General features: G+C 50.8%; 4 protein-coding genes and 1 non-coding gene across 5 annotated transcripts in view; 3 read left to right on the top strand and 2 right to left on the bottom strand.

The window, feature by feature from the left end:
- Positions 1-2,029: 2,029 nt before the first annotated feature.
- On the top strand, positions 2,030-4,595 carry Tubb4b (tubulin beta 4B class IVb). Its single transcript, XM_028772806.1, has 4 exons — positions 2,030-2,192; positions 2,499-2,607; positions 2,686-2,796; positions 3,387-4,595. The coding sequence occupies exons 1-4, from the start codon at positions 2,136-2,138 to the stop codon at positions 4,445-4,447; spliced, it is 1,338 nt and encodes a 445-aa protein (XP_028628639.1). The 5' UTR covers positions 2,030-2,135; the 3' UTR covers positions 4,448-4,595.
- On the bottom strand, positions 4,474-7,971 carry Fam166a (family with sequence similarity 166 member A). The gene is made up of 7 exons (XM_028772807.1): positions 7,866-7,971; positions 6,632-6,846; positions 6,268-6,533; positions 6,043-6,169; positions 5,535-5,629; positions 4,949-5,066; positions 4,474-4,672 (listed from the first exon to the last, which is right to left on the bottom strand). The coding sequence occupies exons 1-7, from the start codon at positions 7,919-7,921 to the stop codon at positions 4,584-4,586; spliced, it is 966 nt and encodes a 321-aa protein (XP_028628640.1). The 5' UTR covers positions 7,922-7,971; the 3' UTR covers positions 4,474-4,583.
- A 3,471-nt stretch (positions 7,972-11,442) lies between these two features.
- Positions 11,443-13,506, top strand: Stpg3 (sperm-tail PG-rich repeat containing 3). The gene is made up of 6 exons (XM_028772969.1): positions 11,443-11,570; positions 11,663-11,820; positions 11,919-12,053; positions 12,142-12,230; positions 12,474-12,768; positions 12,894-13,506. Exons 1-6 carry the CDS (start codon positions 11,464-11,466, stop codon positions 13,025-13,027), a joined length of 918 nt encoding a protein of 305 aa, XP_028628802.1. The 5' UTR covers positions 11,443-11,463; the 3' UTR covers positions 13,028-13,506.
- Positions 13,507-14,533: 1,027 nt separating this feature from the next.
- Positions 14,534-17,748, top strand: part of Nelfb (negative elongation factor complex member B) — a 15,107-nt gene continuing 11,892 nt past the window's right edge. Inside the window, exons 1-4 of the mRNA XM_028772935.1 lie at positions 14,534-14,921; positions 15,134-15,297; positions 15,463-15,562; positions 15,920-16,150. Coding sequence (XP_028628768.1) covers positions 14,820-14,921; positions 15,134-15,297; positions 15,463-15,562; positions 15,920-16,150 — 597 coding nt within the window. The 5' untranslated portion in view covers positions 14,534-14,819. The remainder of the gene's footprint in view (positions 14,922-15,133; positions 15,298-15,462; positions 15,563-15,919; positions 16,151-17,748) is intronic.
- Positions 17,473-17,574, bottom strand: LOC114625627. The gene has a single exon (XR_003712101.1). It is a non-coding gene; the product is annotated as a U6 spliceosomal RNA (small nuclear RNA).

Here is a 17,748-nt window from a genome sequence, read left to right as displayed (position 1 = left end):
CGGGCAGGCACCCGATGCTCCCCCAGCTCGTTCTGCCTTGTTTCCCTGCTCCTCTATCCAGCTCTGTGCACATCCTCTCAAGCTATAGGCTCCAGGACCTCTTGCTATACTGGATCTTCTTTCCCCACTGGCACGGGGGAACTTTTGGTTCATAGTAAAGACCTAGAGTATCTTCTCATACCAGCTGTGGGCAGCCATTGTCTTTGGTGGGCTTATGCTCAAGAGCCACGGTCTTTTGCTATGTTGTTTGTATTTATTGCCCAGCTTGGAACCCAACCATCTCAAAGAAGCCCAGGAAGGTCTTTGTGTTAAAATACAGAACTTCGGCTTCTTTTTTAGATGTCTGCTGCCTACGAGATTCTTGGCGGCTAAGCTACTCTGTAGGGGCCAGTATGTCTTCAATACAGAAGATATCCTAGGCATTGAGACAACCCTCAGCATGCCAGAAAGTGACCTGGTACCTCACACACATTTAAACCTCCTAAGGTAAAGGTCCTGTCAGTGTGGTCAACGGAACACAGCCCACCCTTCCTGAACTACCCTTCTGGGGAAAGGGCAAGACAGTCAGGTCTTGCTAGAGACTGGCACACTTGTAAGATAAATATGAACAATAGCACTGCATCTTTGTATACAGCAACAGAATGCTGCTGCTTAGGATGCAGGACTCTGCTTGTCTTGCTGTTATTTTCCTTGTGACATGGTTGGTACTTGGATACCACAACCAAGAGGGATTGCATAACACCCTTAGTTTTCATCCCAAAAGCCAGACGTACAGAAGCTTGGTGGCTAGACTGGGACAAACCCCATAGTGTAACATTCCTTTAAAAAGTTACAAGTCAAACATGGAGGCTAAGAACTGTAATCTTTGCATTCTGAAGGCTAAGGCAGATCAAGGCCAGTCTGAATTCCATGTTACAGGCCAGAAGACTCTGCCTCATATAAGCAATGGTGTAGAGAAATTACCAACTAGACCATTTCATGGGCAGAAAGATATTGGGGATCAAAAGGCCAAGGCCATGGAGTTGGGGGGGGGGAGAAACGAATGGAGGAAAAGGATTGATTCGGAACTACTTGCCGTCGACAGAGGTAGCTGATTTGAGCGGGAAGGTTAAAGTTAAGGTGAACAGAAATCACCTGCTCTTCTGGTATCAGAAGCCTTTAATTACCCGGCCAAGTCCTGTTTAGGACAATGTCAATCAGCACTGCCATTTTGTGGGTAGGGGTACTTTGGACCTGACACTGAAAAAAAAAATATAGGCATATGTACATGTACTGTTCTCCAAGCTATCCATTACAGGACAGGGATTTGCACACGTTTGTTTTTCTCTCTCACAGTCATGGCCAGGCATGCCCAGCCCTGTAGTCTCCATGCAGCTCTGAGCGCACTTGGAGCTCAGGCTCCAAGGAGACCGGCTCCAGGCCAGCAGGTTTCCACAACATCTAGTACGTACGAAGGGGCGGAGTGATGGCCCTCCCGGAGCGAGAGGACCCTGCGCTTGCCTAGTGCGTCCCGGGAGGGCCCAGCGCCTCCGCCAGAGCCTATTATTGTTAGCGTTTCAATTCGCCTCAGCTAGGAAGCTTGCAAGGAGTGTTCCGGACCGCAGTCCCCGAGGCTCCTTTCTCTCCCCAGCAGCTGCAGCCAGAGCAGCCCGAGCCCACAAAGCTCTGAAAAGACGCCCCCACCCTTTCAGCCGGAAGCTGGCTTTCCTCGTCCCGCCCGCGCGCAGCACTGCGGCGGTTACCAGGACGCCAAAACTGCTCAGCCAATACTGTCAGGCTCTCGGAGTGCTCCCAGTAGGCAGCCAATGGAAGTGCAAATCAATCATTTGAAACACCCAATGGATTGAGCACTGCGGCGCCAGGGCGGAGATTGTGATAGGGAGAACCTTAGGCAGGACTGACCAATAATGAGCGTATATCGTTGGGAAGGCGGGCCCCAGACCGCTCGATTGACGGAAAAATAGCCAATCAAACAAGGGTATTTCGTGGCCTCGTTCTGAAGGCCCAATCCTGTGCTGGCAAGGGCGGGGCGTAAGACGTATATAAATGTTGGCAGAGCGTCGGTTGTAGCACTCTGTGCGCCTGCTCCTCCCGAAGGGTTCCTCTTATACAGCCGATCCGCAGTCGCCGCCGCCATGAGGGAGATCGTGCACCTGCAGGCTGGGCAGTGCGGCAACCAGATTGGCGCCAAGGTAGGAGGCCAGGTTTCTGCGGGACGAACGCACTGGGACAGCCAGCAGAGGAAGATGGCGGAAGCGGCCGGCAGCGTCCCCCTTCATTGCGTCCTGGTTACCGGCGTACTCTGGGCCGAGACGTAGAGCCGGTGGCTGGTGGCGGTGGGGCGGACGGTGCGCGGCCCTTAGGGATCGGTCGCCCAGGCGCTCCAGAGACCGGAGTGGAGTGGGGTGGGGGGAAGGGCCTGCCGCACCCATCCGGGGCGGGGCTGCCTTGGAGCGCACCGGCCGGCGTGACTCAGCTAACGCCCGACTCTCTTGCAGTTCTGGGAGGTAATCAGCGACGAGCATGGCATTGATCCCACTGGCACTTACCACGGAGATAGCGACCTCCAGCTGGAGCGCATCAATGTGTACTACAACGAGGCCACCGGTAAGGCTCCTCTACCCCGTCCATCTTTCTGACCACCATTCCAGCTTGAGCATACTTGACATCCCCCTGTCCCACCAGGTGGCAAGTATGTGCCCCGCGCCGTGCTCGTGGACTTGGAGCCCGGCACCATGGACTCGGTGCGTTCAGGGCCCTTCGGGCAGATCTTCAGACCTGATAACTTCGTCTTTGGTGAGTGTGGTGGGGGTGTGGACGGGGCTTGTTACCCATGAGGCTCAAAGGTCAAGGAGCTGACTAAAGTTACTGCTTACTAGCCGCCCAGGTGTACATTTTCTTGCCCCCTGAGTCACTCAGTCCTTTGGCAGAAAGCAGCTTTAGGAGAAAGGTCTAGCTGTCTGCGGTTAGGCTAATTGCTAGTAGAGGATAGGAGTAAAAAGCTGACCTGGGCAAGGGGCATTTGCGCTCTCCTTGAATATTGGGAGGGGTGCCTTTGGAAGTATTTACCTTCTTAGCTCTAGTGTGTTGTGTACATCTGCATCTGTTCCGCCTACCCCTCATCCTCCTACCCTACCCCCCAGGATCTATGTATCCCTGGCTGTCCTGTAACTTTAGACCAGGCTGGCCTCAAACTCAGAACTACCTGCTTCTGCTTCCCAAGTGCTGGGATTAAAAGCATGTGCCATTATGCACAGCACCTTCCCCCACCCCTTTTTTTTTTAACCTGGCAGGTGGTTGTGGGTCTGTACACTTTAGCGTCACCTTATGCCATTTGGCCCCTTGGGCACATAACCTAGTTAGTGACCTGCTGTTTTCTCTTACAGGTCAGAGTGGGGCTGGGAACAACTGGGCCAAGGGGCACTACACAGAAGGTGCAGAGCTGGTTGACTCGGTGTTGGACGTTGTGAGGAAGGAAGCTGAGAGCTGTGACTGCCTGCAGGGCTTCCAGCTGACCCACTCCCTGGGTGGGGGAACTGGGTCTGGGATGGGTACCCTCCTTATCAGCAAGATCCGGGAGGAGTACCCAGACAGAATCATGAACACCTTCAGTGTGGTACCTTCCCCCAAGGTGTCAGACACAGTGGTGGAACCCTACAATGCCACCCTTTCAGTCCACCAGCTGGTTGAAAACACAGATGAGACCTATTGTATTGATAATGAGGCACTCTATGACATCTGCTTCAGAACCCTAAAGCTGACCACACCCACTTATGGTGACCTGAACCATCTAGTGTCTGCCACCATGAGTGGGGTCACCACTTGCCTGCGGTTCCCTGGCCAGCTAAATGCTGACTTGCGGAAACTGGCTGTAAATATGGTGCCCTTCCCTCGCCTGCACTTCTTCATGCCTGGCTTTGCCCCCTTGACCAGCCGGGGAAGCCAGCAGTACCGTGCCCTGACAGTTCCTGAGCTCACCCAGCAGATGTTTGATGCCAAGAACATGATGGCTGCCTGTGATCCCCGCCATGGCCGCTACTTGACTGTGGCTGCTGTGTTCAGGGGCCGCATGTCTATGAAGGAGGTGGACGAACAGATGCTTAACGTCCAAAACAAGAACAGCAGCTACTTTGTTGAGTGGATCCCCAACAATGTGAAAACAGCTGTCTGTGACATTCCACCCCGGGGCCTAAAAATGTCCGCCACCTTCATCGGCAACAGCACTGCTATTCAGGAGCTGTTCAAACGCATCTCAGAGCAGTTCACAGCCATGTTCCGACGCAAGGCCTTCCTACACTGGTACACGGGTGAGGGCATGGATGAGATGGAGTTCACCGAAGCTGAGAGCAACATGAATGACCTGGTGTCCGAGTACCAGCAGTACCAGGATGCTACAGCTGAGGAAGAGGGAGAGTTTGAGGAGGAGGCTGAGGAGGAGGTGGCTTAGAGCTGTGTTAGTCGCTAAAGCATGGGAGCAGTGTGAACTCTTTATTCATTCACAGCCTGTCTGCTAGCCATGTCCACTGTGCATTTGCTGTCCTGTGTCCTGACATCACTTGTACAGATACCACCATTAAAGCAATTCATAGTGTGTGGCTTCGCCTCTCCAGTTCCTTCTGATAGGCTTTTCGGGTGCTGTTCCCAAATGTCAGTGCATAGTTGTCCTGCATGGCTGCAAGGAAGAAAGGCTTAGACTGAGTTCCTGGGGTTAGTGCAGGCTGTGAACCAGAGCAGTTTCTCTAGGCATGGAGTAACCTTGATGGCATAACAGGAATGACTAGTGAGACCCTTACTGAATGGTAGTTAGTCCCAAGACCAAACTGGGACTCTGGCCAGTGGGCCAGCAAGTGTGGTGGATAAAGCAGGACCATTTGACCCTGTCACAGGTTTGGTTTGTAGTATAAACGTCCTTTGGAAGTATGGGCTTCTGGTAGGGAGCAATACTCACATGGGATGAAACCCATGTAGAAAGGAATCAGGCCTTGGCTTCTGTAAATGGTGGTGTTTGGCCAGTGGGTCTTAGGCAGCCTTTCACCCAGTGCACAGACTGGGTGTCTGAACACGAACTGGAGAAATGAATATAAGCAGTTTCCCACACTGGTGACCAAGATCAACCCTTTGGGCATTCTTACCCATCTGACTGACACCCCCCCTCAAAAAAAAAAGCCCACCCTCCCTTACTAGGGTAGGGACTCAAACCTTTTTGTTTTGGGGGTTTTTGGGGTTTTTGTTTGTTTGTTTTGAGACAGGGTTTCTCTGTGTAGTCCTGGCTGTCCTGGAACTCACTCTGTAGACCAGGCTGGCCTGGAACTCAAGAAATCCACCTGCCTCTGCCTCCCAAGTGCTGGGATTAAAGGCATGCGCCACCACTGCCCACAACTGGGAACCAAACCTTATGTGAACAGCCTCAAGGAGCTTGGCCTTAAGGATGACCCCTGGGAAAGGATCCTTAAGGTGGGAGTCAGAGCAAGACTGCAGGGAGGCCTGACCTAGTCGAGGTATGTGGAGGCCAGACTAAGACCATGTTTTCCTACCTGGTTCTTGTCAAAGTCATCCATAGCTTGTGTGACACCATCACGGTAATTCATCCCCATTACCCAGGCAAACCGGGGAACAAAGCCAGCATAACCTGGAGATGGGTGGATAATAGTTAGGGCATTTCTTCACAGTACCAGGTGTGTCAGAAGTGTTGAGCCCCTTTATCCCTGAAATTTGAGCTGTTAAGCCCATTACATACCTAAAGGTTGAGCCAGGCTGTGGTGGTGTACATCTTTAATCCCAGTACTCAGGAGGCAGAGGCAGGTGGATATCTGAGTTTGAGGATAGCCTAGTCTACAGAGTAACAAGCTAGCCAGCGCTACACACAAACCCTGTCTCAAAAAATCTCACACCTCTTGGGGAGCAGCTGGGCTGGTTTAAGAAGTTTTAAACATCAGAGACTCACCTGTTCTCTGTAGGACAGGGCCCAGGTATGGAACCCCCAGTTATCTTGTCTGAACCCTGGGAACCTTATGGAGAACAGCTCAGGTCCCCGACACTTACCTGAGATAGCCTTGCGTTGGATTAGGTTGGGGTGGTCTAGCTGGGGCAGTCGCTGGAATCTGCCCACATCTAGTGTCTCCTGTGGGGCATGTGGAGGCAGGTACTCATCTCTTCTGCAGTGATATAGCTGGAACAGGGAAGCGCAAATTACTACATAGCTTGCACCTAGGGAGGGAGTGGGAAACAGCTGTGACAGGAGCCTCAGGCCAGAGTGTCTCCAGTTACCTGGTGGTAACTCCCTGGGGTCTCCTGAAGAGGTGCTGCATTCTTCCAAGCCTCTTCCCCATATGCCAGCAGTAGACCTGGATGGCCCAGGTCTCTAGCTTCCCCCTTTCTGCCTGGAGGGCATGGTGGGTAAGGAGGGTAAGGCATGAAGCCTGCAGGCAGTGGTCCCTGTCTGGATATGTTCTCTACCTGTGGCGGCCCCTGGGTGGCCACCTCCTGGCGTGGGAGCTTGCCCAGGATCTCAAAATTCTTGTAGGGTTTCAGACCTGTGCAGACAGGGTAGCCCTTGAGCCATGTAGGAAGGAAGGTGGAGCCCCAGTGAAGGCAGAGCAAGGTGGGATCCCGCCATAGACATGAGACTCACTGGTATAGTGGGGAATGTAAGGCTCTGTCAGGTCCCTGCAGGGAACCCATGGTGGCTTGGATCTGCTGAAGTCCTCAATGAACTTGGGCTTGGACATAGGTGACAGAACAGAGCAGGGGCTCTTCTGTACGCTGGGATCTGTGAGCAACTGTGCAGTGGTGCGGCCATAGGTGTTTCCCACCTGGTAGCGCAGTTGAGGATAGAAACCAGCATAACTGTGGAGAGAAGCAGGGGAGAAACCACTCCTGCAAGTTAATTAGCAGCCATTGGACATGGCAGGTTACTCAGCCTCTTGCTCACTTTAGATGAAGGTCATGGAAGCACCTGATTTCTGGGCCACCTGGGACTCAGGGTTAGCATGTGCCACATCTTTACTGACGTTACTACTCAGATTGTCCTCCATATACTCAGCAATTCTCTCAGTTTCTGCACATAGGTGTTTTGCCTGCATGTATGTCTGTGTTCCGTGTGTGCATCTAGTGCCTGTGGAAGTCAGAAGAGGGAGATGGAGCTCCTGGAACTGGAGTTATAGATGGTTATGAAGCTACCATGTGGATGCTGGGGACTTAACCTACATTATCTAGAAGACTTGCAAATGCTTTTAACAGCTGAACCATCTCTCCACCCTAGCACCCAACCATTCTCAACACTTTCCATCCCTCACCCCATGGACAGTTCCAAAAGAGACCAATTTTGAATCTTATGTGTTCCAGTGTCTCACTTAAGTCTGTGTAGGTATGCACACACAGTCTTTGGAGGGTTTTTTATTTATTTTTGCAGTGCTGGAGATTTTGCATGTGTATGCTAGGCAAGCACCCTACCTCTGGGCAACATCTTGTCTGTTTTTGTGTTTAATTGGCTTACACTTATCCCATCTCTAAACCACTTCTTCCTATGGAGAGAAAGTCTAGCATTTGCTTATCCAGTCTTCTGCCACAGCTCTTTGGCTGCCATAGTTTTTGCCCTTGACAGACATGCTTGAAATCTAGTACTGCATTCAAGTTGAAGCCACAGGGAGGGGCAAGGCTCAGCCTTCCTCTACAGTTCCACCTCAGAGTTTTCCTGTCCTAGAGCTCTTCATCCATGGCGGTCTCTAGTCCATCCTTAGTAACCCTGGTTTTGGGCCTCTCCAGCACTGGTCCTCCTCCTCTTGGAGTCCAGAAAGCCCCAGCCCTACTGCACGTCCCTTTTTCCCAGCTCCAACCTTTCTCTCTGTAGTGCTCCCAGCTCTTACCCAGGGATGTAGTGGGGTTCTGGAGTGAAGAGGTTGTGTTTCTGAGTAGCTGTCATTTGCTTTGACTCTGTTCCTGCTGGTTCAGCCCTTTCTGTGTCCACCTTCCTTCCCTGAAGAGACCTGTTGCCTGGTAACCATTGTGAAGGGGGCCAGCATTATGGATCCAGCCATCTGTTAACCCTGTGAGCACTCCCATCTCACAGCATCTCTGGTTCAAAGACCAGCTAGGAAGGTCCTGAGCAAGGTAGGAGGTCCTGGAAGGAAGCCCTACTCACCAAGAGTTCAGGAGCCAGGAATGGAAAGGGGTGGACTCTCACTATGCTCAGAGGCCAAGACCCAGGTGAAAAGCAGTCCCTACTTCATGATGGGGTCTTTACCCCAGTCCTCCTCCACTGAGGAAGTCAGTACTGAGTCAGGTTTCCCAGATGGACAGCTGTGTGGACTCTCCAATAGGCTTGTTCTCCTGTAGTAAGACATTTTCAATACTTAACAAATCCTTATTCTGTTTTTAATGTAGAAAAACTTTTGGGGCTGAAGAGATGGCTCAGTGATGAAGAGCCCTGGCTGCTCTTTCAGAGGACCCTGGTTTAAATCTCAGCACTCAATAGTCACTGTCTGTAACTCCAGTTCCAGGGGATCTGACACCCTCACACAGACATACATACAGGAAGACACACCAATGAACCGAAAACAAAAGAACTTTCTTTGGTGCTGGTGAGATGGTTTGGAGGTAGAGAATGCTTGTCACGAAGCCTGAGTTCAGACCATGAACTCACCATAAAAGAGAACACACTTCCAGAAGTTGTCCTCACACCCTAACCTATCAAACCCTATTTAATAACAAAAATCCTTTTGTACGTGCAGATGTGTGCAGAGCTCAGTGCTTATCTTCTAGTGTTCCTCTGGAACTGTCTAAGGCAAGTTCTTGCATGGGTAATCTGAGACTTACTGATTAAGCTAGGCTGGCTAACCATTGAGCCCAAGGATCCACCTGTCTCTACTTCCCCAACATAAATTTATGAAAAAATTTTTTACTAGGTGTACACATGTGCTGTGGCACTCCTGTGGAGGTCAGAGGACAACTTTTGGGTGGCTGGCTCTCTCTTCCACCTTGTGGGTTCTGGGAAGTAAAGTCAGGTTGTCAGGATTTGATGGCAGGTACCTAAGCTTTTATGTGTATGCTGGTGATGCAAACTGAAGTCCCCATCCTCACAGACAGCACAGCTGTGCTATCTCCCTAGCTTTTAGATAGAACTTTATAACCATAAAATGAATATAACAAAGGGGAAGGAGCAGGTTCTACTCCATGTCAAATCAACATAATGTCGGGCAGACTAAACTTTGCAACAACTGTTATAAACAGATAATTCTACATACAAGACTCGTGAAGGGCCAGAGACAAGACGGCTCAGAGTGTAAGGCCACCGGCTGCTCTTCCAAAGCACCTCACACTCACACTGACTTCTAGCACTCACATTAGTATTTCACAACTATCAACATGCCTGGCCTCTGATCATCTGCACCCAAGTACATAAATGTATACACAGACACATACACATTGTTACAAATACTAAAGATAAAAAGTGAGCTGGGCAGAGTGGCGCCTAGCAATTGGGAGGCAGAGGCAATCTGGTGTTTGAATTTAGCCAGCCTGGTCTACTGAGAAGAGTTCCAGGACAGCCAGGAGTACACAGAGAAACCCTGCCTGCAAAAACCAACAATAAATAAATTCAGGTAATTTTTTAGTCTCATTAAAAATACATCTTTTTAAAAAATCTTATAAAATATTAAAAGTAACCATCCAATATTAAGATGCAAATATAAACACAAGTGTTTGAAAACAAACCCACCCACAACCTTTAGTTCAAGCTCTACTTGAACTAAACACGCACAGCTCCAGGGCGGCAATGGGAGTTTCTAATGTGGGTCGCTGAGGTACACCCCAGAGCACACTTTGCTAATATAGATCAAGTCTAAACAAGACGCTGCTTCCACCACCCTAAAGAAGTACTCTGAAGCTAAGCAAAGGTACACGGTGGTTGTAGGGCCAGAGGTGTCTGAGAGCACTTGTTGATCTTTAGAAGATCCAGGTTCAATTCCCAGCACCCACATGGTAGTTCACAACCATATGTAATTCCACTTCCAGGAGATCTGATGCCCTCTTCAAACCTCTACATCACCAGGCTTGTACACAAACATACATGTAGGCAAAACACACATATTAATTCTTGAAACAAAACCAGATACACCACCACAACTCTGTTTTTTTTTCCTTGTTGTGTAGCCCAAGCTGACCTTAAACTTATACTGAACTTGCCTCAGCCTCCCAAGTGCTGCACCTCTAGGTGTGGCCCACCATGCCCAGCTCCAAAGCAGTATGAACATGTATGCTAGAGGCAGAGGTTGACGTTGGGTGTCTTCCACGATTGCTCTGTACCTTAGAGTTTTTGAGATATGGTTTGTCTCACAGACTCTGGAGTGCTTTGGTTCAGCTTGATTGGCTGAGGCGTGAACTCCAGGGATCCTCCTGTCTCTGTCTCCCCAGAGCTGGGAGAGGAAGCACAAGTCTATTACTGTTCCTGGGCATCCAACTCAGGCTGTCGTACTTACACGGTGGGCACTTAACTCTTCGAGCCATTCCTATCCCCGTGGCAGTATTTTTTACAGGGAGGAACTGAAGTCACATAAGTGACAACAAATGCTTCTTCAGAACCCAACACACCAGGTACCTTAACCCCATCAATTACGTTCTCGAAGGACACTGCAGGAGAAGGCTCCAGGCAGCCTGTGGTCCCTTTGTCCAAATCAAACTTGTTTCCTCATGTCTCCATCCGTCTATCCAGAAAAGTGTCAGTCAGGGCCAGTGCTAAAAGAAGAGATCCAGAGAGGAAGAGACCCAGTCATGATAGAAGAGGGCTGGAGGAGGCTTTGTGGATAAGGTATTTTTGTCTGAGGCTTGCTTGGGTATGGTTGGGGCTAAGGTCAGTGGTAGGCTAGCCAGGCCAGCCAGCGTCAGAGGCCACTCAATTCCTTTGTTTATCATCTAGGCACAACCTAGTCCATCTAATACATTCTGACCATCTAGCTTCTGTGCCTGCAGCTAGAGGCAGAAGACAAGTTCTTATAACTAACACTGCCTGGACTGGCCAGACCAGTAGTCAGGCCTCAGTTGTTTTGCTGTGTTTCCCCATGATGGGGTTTGCTGCAGAGGCAGCTGCTCTTCCTCCTCCTCAACTGTCTTTCTCCCTATACCCTTTCAATTGGTCCTCACACATGGAGCCATCCTGCAGGGCTTGGCCCTGCCCCTTCTTTACCTAGGGTGGGGTCCCAGACTTCCCAGAAGTACTGTTAAGAGTGGACTCAAGCCCCCAGTAAAGGGAAAAGGGTTGGGACCTGTCTTGACGAAGGCTGACCTGGGTGACAGTCTCAGCAGGTAAGGAGGGGGTACTAAGGATGGAGGCCCTGTGGGAGAGCCCCTCCTGATCTGGACAATGTTCCTTTCCTAGGGAGCTCCCAGCAACAGAGGGGAGGGGCATGATCCAACAGTGAGGTCACAGAGCCCAGCAGTGCCCTCTGGCAAAGGAGCCCAAGCCCCAGAATGAACTTTGACCAGAAGGCTGTGAAATTCCTGGCAAATTTTTACATCAATGGAGGCAAACACTGGACTCGGGGCCCCCTGAGTCAGAAACTTCTTCATCCCACCCAGTAATTTCAGAGGATAGTGGACATGGGTCTGGGGACAACCCAGTGGGAAGACCATTGGGATAGATGAACAGTGGTTGTTGGCTTCCTTGCAGGCCCAACGCTGCTGTGTTATGGTGGGACCAGGAGCTGGAGGCTGCCTGGGATGAGATGTTGCCCCCAAAGATGAAGAGAGCCCCAAATGGCTTCAGGTTAAGAATAGGCGCCCCCAATGAGTCCACACCTATCAGCACAGGGACTCTGAGGGAGCTATGTGAGTGAGGATCTTCACTCCCTCCCCAGGCCAGTATGGGGGCTGGGAAAATAGCTCTCTGCTAAGAAATGGGTCTAGAGCTTGCTTTTTTGCATTAGGGCTAGAGAGACGTCCTCCAATCCTGACGGACCTGGATGTCCCTGGCCCAACCCAGTATGAGGTGCCCAATGTGTCTCTGCGAGAGTCCTCTCCACATCCCCAGTACACCATCGGTCGCAAGTACCCGGGTCGAGGTGCATGTCCCCACAACCTTGCCTATACCGGGGGAATGGGAACCTTCTGCCCTGAAAACCTCCCCACCGACCATCCGCCCCACTGCAGAGGGTGGTGGCCGCAGGGCATGGCAGACCATGTGGCTCCAAAGTGAAAGCCCCTTCACACAGAAGACCGACTTCAACCGAGAGACAAAGGTAGGGATGTTAACTGGGCCAGGTAGAGGAAGAGTGGGAGAAAGGGGCCGCCTTGAGCCGGTAGGGGTGTTGCAGGTGAGGCGGTGAGGAAAGGAGGGGTCAGATGGCCTATAGGAGGGGCTACGTGCTTACGTTTGGCATAGAGGGAGAACCAGGGGCTAGGAAAGCCCGAAAGCATGGGTCAGGCCTAGGAGGATAGGATGAAGCTGGACAAGGAGGTTGCAGCATCCTGACTCTTCATAGTGGCCATCGCCCGCCGAGTACACGCCGCTGAGCCAGCCTGCCTTCCCGGCCTTCAGCTTTGGAGGCCGCCGTCGCTCTGCTGTCAAAGTACCCGAGAGTCGTTTCCGTCCAGGGATGCTCCGAGCCCGAGGTCCTTGTAGCTATACCCCACTCGTGCCTACCTCAAAGCCCTCTGGCGAGAAGCGACCCAGCCCCAACAGCTATAACATCCTTCCTGGGTGCCGTCTGCAGAGCACACGCTCACCTGCCTTCTCCATGAGCCGCTCTCCTGCATTTGCATCCTGGGTCAGCTCTTGTAAGGAAGATCTGGGGGGGGGGGGGGGAGCGGCTTGGCCTGCTTGGGGGTGAAGTGGGGCTTGGGCCGCAAGGGAGGGGAGGGATGCTGGGGTGAGGACTAGGGTCAGCTCACTCTCTCTGCAGCCCGAACCCCAGGTCCAGCTGCCTACTATGTGGAAGACTGCTACAACTCACGCTTTCCATCTCCGCCTGGAGTAGTTATCCAAGGAGTGCGCAGACCCAAGCGCCATGACACAGGCCCCTTCTGCACACTGTAGGCCCATCACATATAGATTGTAAAGCTGACCTCCCTTGAGGCTTTCCTAGGCTTCTTTTGGAACTCTTTGTCTGTAGCCTGGCCTTCTGACCCTCTAGACACCCCTCACCCACTCTTCTGGCATAGGCTGTGCAACAAGAAGAGTCTTCCCAGAGTCTCCCTTCCCCCCACTATACCGAGATGCAAATGATTCTTCTGAACTGTGGTCTCTGGTGTGCCTGGTTGCCCATCTTTGCCCAGTGGGCTGACTTAAATATGTGGCTTCTTGTTTCCCTAGTATTTCTGGCTTTCTGCATAGTGTTCTTTTCTTCAGGATTGAAATGGCAGCCTGGGAACTAACCTTAAGTTTTCTGACCTAGAATAGAATAGGAAAAGGACCCTGTGTCAATGTGGGACCACCTGATCCAGTCATCCAAGATCCAGCATCTATTTGAGGATTAGGGCTGCTTGCTGGGCTGAGGAACTATTGGGATGGAATGGTGGGGGAGGGGCTGTCATCTTTACACAGCCTTGCCTAGCCCACTGAGGTAGGACCCAGGGAATCAGCTCACCAGACACTAGCCCTACTTCCCTGGGGCCTTGACCTGAAGATTCAAATGTGTTTGCTAACTTGTGTTCATAGAACCCAAGCCCAAAGCCTTTGGTCCTAGCCCCTACCCATTGATGGTTCCCTCAGGACCTGCCTTTCTACTTAGAAGGAGCCCCCTTCAGGAGCCTTGCCTTGCAGCTAAGTGATAGCAGTTTCTCCAGGGCCCTCTCCATAGTTTCGTCCTCACCCAGACACGGATCTCACTAAAGAACATTTTAAAAATGTATTTTATGTGTATGGTGTTTTGCTTGCTTGTATGGTATGTGTATCATGTGTACTTAGTGCCCAGAAGACATTAGAGCTTGGAACTGATGTTGCAGAGCTGCTATGTGGGTGCTGGCACTGAACCCAGGTCCCCTGCAGCAGCAGAAAACGTTCTTAACTGCTGAGCTGTTTTCTTAGCTCTCGGAGCTGATTTCTTTCTTTCCATCCTCCTCAGACAGGCTTTGGCTGTCTTGGAAGTTACTGTGTAAACCAGCATAGTCCTGAACTCAAGTGCTTGGATTAAAGACATGCATCATTGCCATGTGTGGACAGCACACACTTTTAATCCCAGCAGTCAGGAGGCAGAGGATCTGAGTTTGAGGCAACCTGGTCTAAACTGTCCATGTCTCAAGGGAAAAAAAAAAGTACCACTAAGCCCAAACCAGAACTCACTTAAAAAGTGATTTCATTTATGCATATAAATGCATGTATGTCTGTATACCACATGTATGTCTGGTGCTTGTGGGGGTCAGAAGAGGACAGCAGATCCCCTGGAACTGGCAAAGGTTCTGGTTCCCAGAGAGCAGATGAGGTGAACCGCTGAAAATTTCATAGCACTGGCAGGGGCCGGGGCTAGAGTGGTCAAGGCCTCTCTAGACTGGGTTCCTTCACATCCCACCCCCGCCCCTTGCGCAGGATCTCACTACCTCTGACTGGGTAGCAAGTCGCTGCCCGGAACCTACGCGCGGCGGCGGCGTTTTCCCGGGGCCTATTGGCTGCTGGACTTAGGCAGTCAAGGGCGGAAGTGGGAGGTGTGCGTCCGTGCAAGCGGCTCTGCTGACGCGATCAGGCCACGCTGGAGGCGGCGGGCGAACGGGGCTTGGGGGGTCCTCGTGGCACCGTGGAGAGGGCTTCTGGGGCTCCGTCAGCGTCCGCTACGGCTCCAGCGGAGCGCAGCGGGGATGGGGTACACAGCCGAGCGACCGCCGGAGCCTCGGCCATGTTCGCGGGGCTCCAGGACCTGGGCGTGGCCAATGGCGAGGACCTGAAAGAGACCCTGACCAACTGCACCGAGCCTCTCAAGGCCATTGAGCAATTTCAGGTTGGCAGGAGGGGCCCGAGCAGCTAGGGAAGCTGGACACAATTCGGCGCGCTCCCGACGCTTGGATGGAGGCGCTAAAGGTTCTGAGTTAGGAACCCGCTGAGTAACTCTAGGCGTTTTTCCCGTTCCGCGGTTACCACGGCAGACCCGTGTACTCAGGGCATCTGTGATGCCTGTGCTGACTTAGCTGCGTTTACCCTATGCTTCCCCAGACAGAGAATGGCGTGTTGCTGCCTTCCCTGCAGTCGGCCCTGCCCTTCTTGGATCTACACGGGACACCGCGGCTAGAGTTCCATCAGTCAGTGTTTGATGAGCTCCGCGACAAACTGCTGGAACGAGTGTCAGCTATTGCCTCTGAGGGAAAGGCAGAGGAGAGGTGGGTCTTTGTGATTAGCTGCATATCTTTGTGAATAGCATTTATGGTCCCCATGGCTGCACAACCCTACTTGTAGATACAACCTGGAATGTGTTTGAGAGATTCCCCTTCTCTGTATGTTCTGCATGTAGAGACCCACTTTCTCCTCTGTGCAAATCTGCGCAGGTACAAAAAGCTAGAAGACCTTCTGGAAAAAAGCTTTTCTCTCGTCAAGATGCCGTCCCTACAACCAGTGGTGATGTGTGTTATGAAACACTTGCCCAAGGTGAGATCTGTGGAGCCAGCCCTCCCAGACTGTGGGCTTAGTGCAGGCAATTGCTTAGCTCAGGAAAGTTTTATGGACGTGCCCCCAGCAAGCTCTGGGTACCTTCTCTGTATCACACACACTCCCCTAGTTGAGCCAAGTGGAAACACATTTATTCCTTGAAGTGCAGGGTGAGTCTTTCCTGGGAAGAGGGCTATGGGGATTCTGGATGTATGAATTCACCTGGTAAGATTTGGAGGTCCATCACAGGTACTTGTTGATGTGGGTGGGCTCTGTAGGGTCTGTGAGCAGCCAAGGCCTTGTGGAGACTTGTGACACAGGCAGCGCTTGCAGGGAGCTGTGGTGTTTACTATGTAGGTTCCTGAGAAGAAGCTGAAGCTGGTGATGGCTGACAAGGAGCTGTACCGAGCATGTGCTGTGGAAGTGAAGAGGCAGATCTGGCAGGACAACCAGGCTCTCTTTGGTGATGAAGTCTCACCACTGTTGAAGCAGTATATCCTGGAGAAAGAGAGTGCGCTCTTCAGCACAGAGCTCTCTGTCCTGCACAACTTCTTCAGCCCTTCCCCCAAGACCAGGCGCCAGGGAGAGGTGAGAGGAAGGCAGGATGTGCTCAGTGAGGCAGATACCTCCCAGGGGTGTGTGGCCAGCCCTTCATTCCTTGCCTCTTCTCTGTAGCTTAGTCTGTTTCTATAAGCATGAGCTTGTATATGTAGCCTGGAAAAAGTTGCTTGGCAGAGGTTGAGGCAGGAGGATTGCTGAGTTTGATGCCAGCCTGAGTAACAGCAGATCTCATCTCAAAAAAACAAAAAGAAAAACACTGAATTCAACGTTTTATTTATTATTCTTACCTCTTACTGGTGTGGGCATTATTCTAAATTCAAAGTTGTCATAAATGACTTATTTATTTATTTATTTATTTATTCATTTGGTTTTTCGAGACAGGGTTTCTTTGTGTAGCCCTGGCTGTCCTGGAACTCACTCTGTAGACCAGGCTGGCCTCAAACTCAGAAATCGGCCTGCCTTTGCCTCCCAAGTGCTGGGATTAAAGGTGTGCGCCACCATGTCTGGCTCATGAGTGGCATCTTTAAAATGTCTTAAATTAATCTTAATTGTTTGTTTGTGTCTCTGTGTGTGTGCACAACACGCGTGAGTATGTGCCCACAGAGGCCAGAGGTATGGGATGCCCATGGGGCTGGCGTCTGTTTGTGAGCTGCCTGATGTAGGTGCTAGGAATTGGATCCAGCCCTTCTGGAAGTGCAGTGCGCTCACTTACCACTGAGCCATCTCTCCAGCCCATAAGCATCGTCTTTTATATGGAGAATTTATTTATTACATTATTTATCATATATCTGTGTGAACAACCATGTTGTGTAGAGATCAAAAGACAACTTGCAGGAGTCTTACTACTTTGTTTTGTTTTTTTGAGACAGGGTTTCTCTTTGTAGCCCTGGATGTCTTGGAACTCACTTTGTAGACCAGGCTAAGCTTGAATTCTGCCTGTCTCTACTTCTTGAGTACTGGGATTAAAAGTGTGCGAACCACCTTTGGCAGTCTTGCAAGTTCTTAAGTCAAGACTTTGTAACTAGTTTACTTTAGACTAACATTGTTTAGTAGAAAGATAAACTTAAATAAGCCATTCAAAAATTTTTTTTCTTTTTTTAAAGAGCTTATTTTTATTATTATTATTATTTTTTATTTTGTGTATTCACCATTGTTCGCTTCAGACACACCAGAAGAGGGCATCAGACCCCATTGCAGATGGTTGTGAGCCACCATGTGGTTGCTGGGAATTGAACTCAGGACCTCTGGAAGAGCAGTCAGTGCTCTTAACCTCTGAGCCATCTCTCCAGCACCATTTAAAAATTTCTAGTGTCTACTTTGACAAAAATAGATGAGCTTTTTTTTTTTTTTTTAATCTGAAACACTTCATGAATTTGCATGTCATCCTTGTGCAGGGCCATGCTAATTTTCTCTGTCTTTCCAGTTTTAGTATATGTGCTGAAAGGGAGAAGGCAGAAGCAGGGGAATCATTGGAACCTGAGGGCCTGCCAGTGTGGACAGAATCAAACAAAACCTGCAGGTTTAGTGAGAGATTCTATCTCAAGTGAATAAAGTAGAGAGTGGTGGAACAGACTTGCAAGTTGGGCTTGGGTGCTCCCAGCGGTACTGTAGTGGGCTTGGGTGCT

This window comes from Grammomys surdaster, unplaced genomic scaffold, assembly GCF_004785775.1.
Source record: "Grammomys surdaster isolate TR1022 unplaced genomic scaffold, NIH_TR_1.0 219, whole genome shotgun sequence".
NCBI classification, from domain to species: domain Eukaryota; kingdom Metazoa; phylum Chordata; class Mammalia; order Rodentia; family Muridae; genus Grammomys; species Grammomys surdaster.
The sequence above is the reverse complement of the archived record's forward strand: the minus strand, read 5'-3'. Positions and strand labels throughout refer to the sequence as shown.

Coding starts and splice junctions, on each gene's coding strand:
- Tubb4b (XM_028772806.1), top strand. CDS start 2,136: ATGAGGGAGATCGTGCACCTGCAGGCTGGGCAGTGCGGCAACCAGATT. Junction 2,193..2,498: donor GCAACCAGATTGGCGCCAAG/GTAGGAGGCCAG, acceptor ACTCTCTTGCAG/TTCTGGGAGGTAATCAGCGA. Junction 2,797..3,386: donor ACCTGATAACTTCGTCTTTG/GTGAGTGTGGTG, acceptor TTTCTCTTACAG/GTCAGAGTGGGGCTGGGAAC.
- Fam166a (XM_028772807.1), bottom strand. CDS start 7,921: ATGACAGCTACTCAGAAACACAACCTCTTCACTCCAGAACCCCACTAC. Junction 6,847..7,865: donor GAACCCCACTACATCCCTGG/GTAAGAGCTGGG, acceptor TTCTCTCCACAG/TTATGCTGGTTTCTATCCTC. Junction 5,630..6,042: donor CCAACGCAAGGCTATCTCAG/GTAAGTGTCGGG, acceptor ACCCATCTCCAG/GTTATGCTGGCTTTGTTCCC.
- Stpg3 (XM_028772969.1), top strand. CDS start 11,464: ATGAACTTTGACCAGAAGGCTGTGAAATTCCTGGCAAATTTTTACATC. Junction 12,231..12,473: donor ACTTCAACCGAGAGACAAAG/GTAGGGATGTTA, acceptor GACTCTTCATAG/TGGCCATCGCCCGCCGAGTA. Junction 12,769..12,893: donor TGCATCCTGGGTCAGCTCTT/GTAAGGAAGATC, acceptor CTCTCTCTGCAG/CCCGAACCCCAGGTCCAGCT.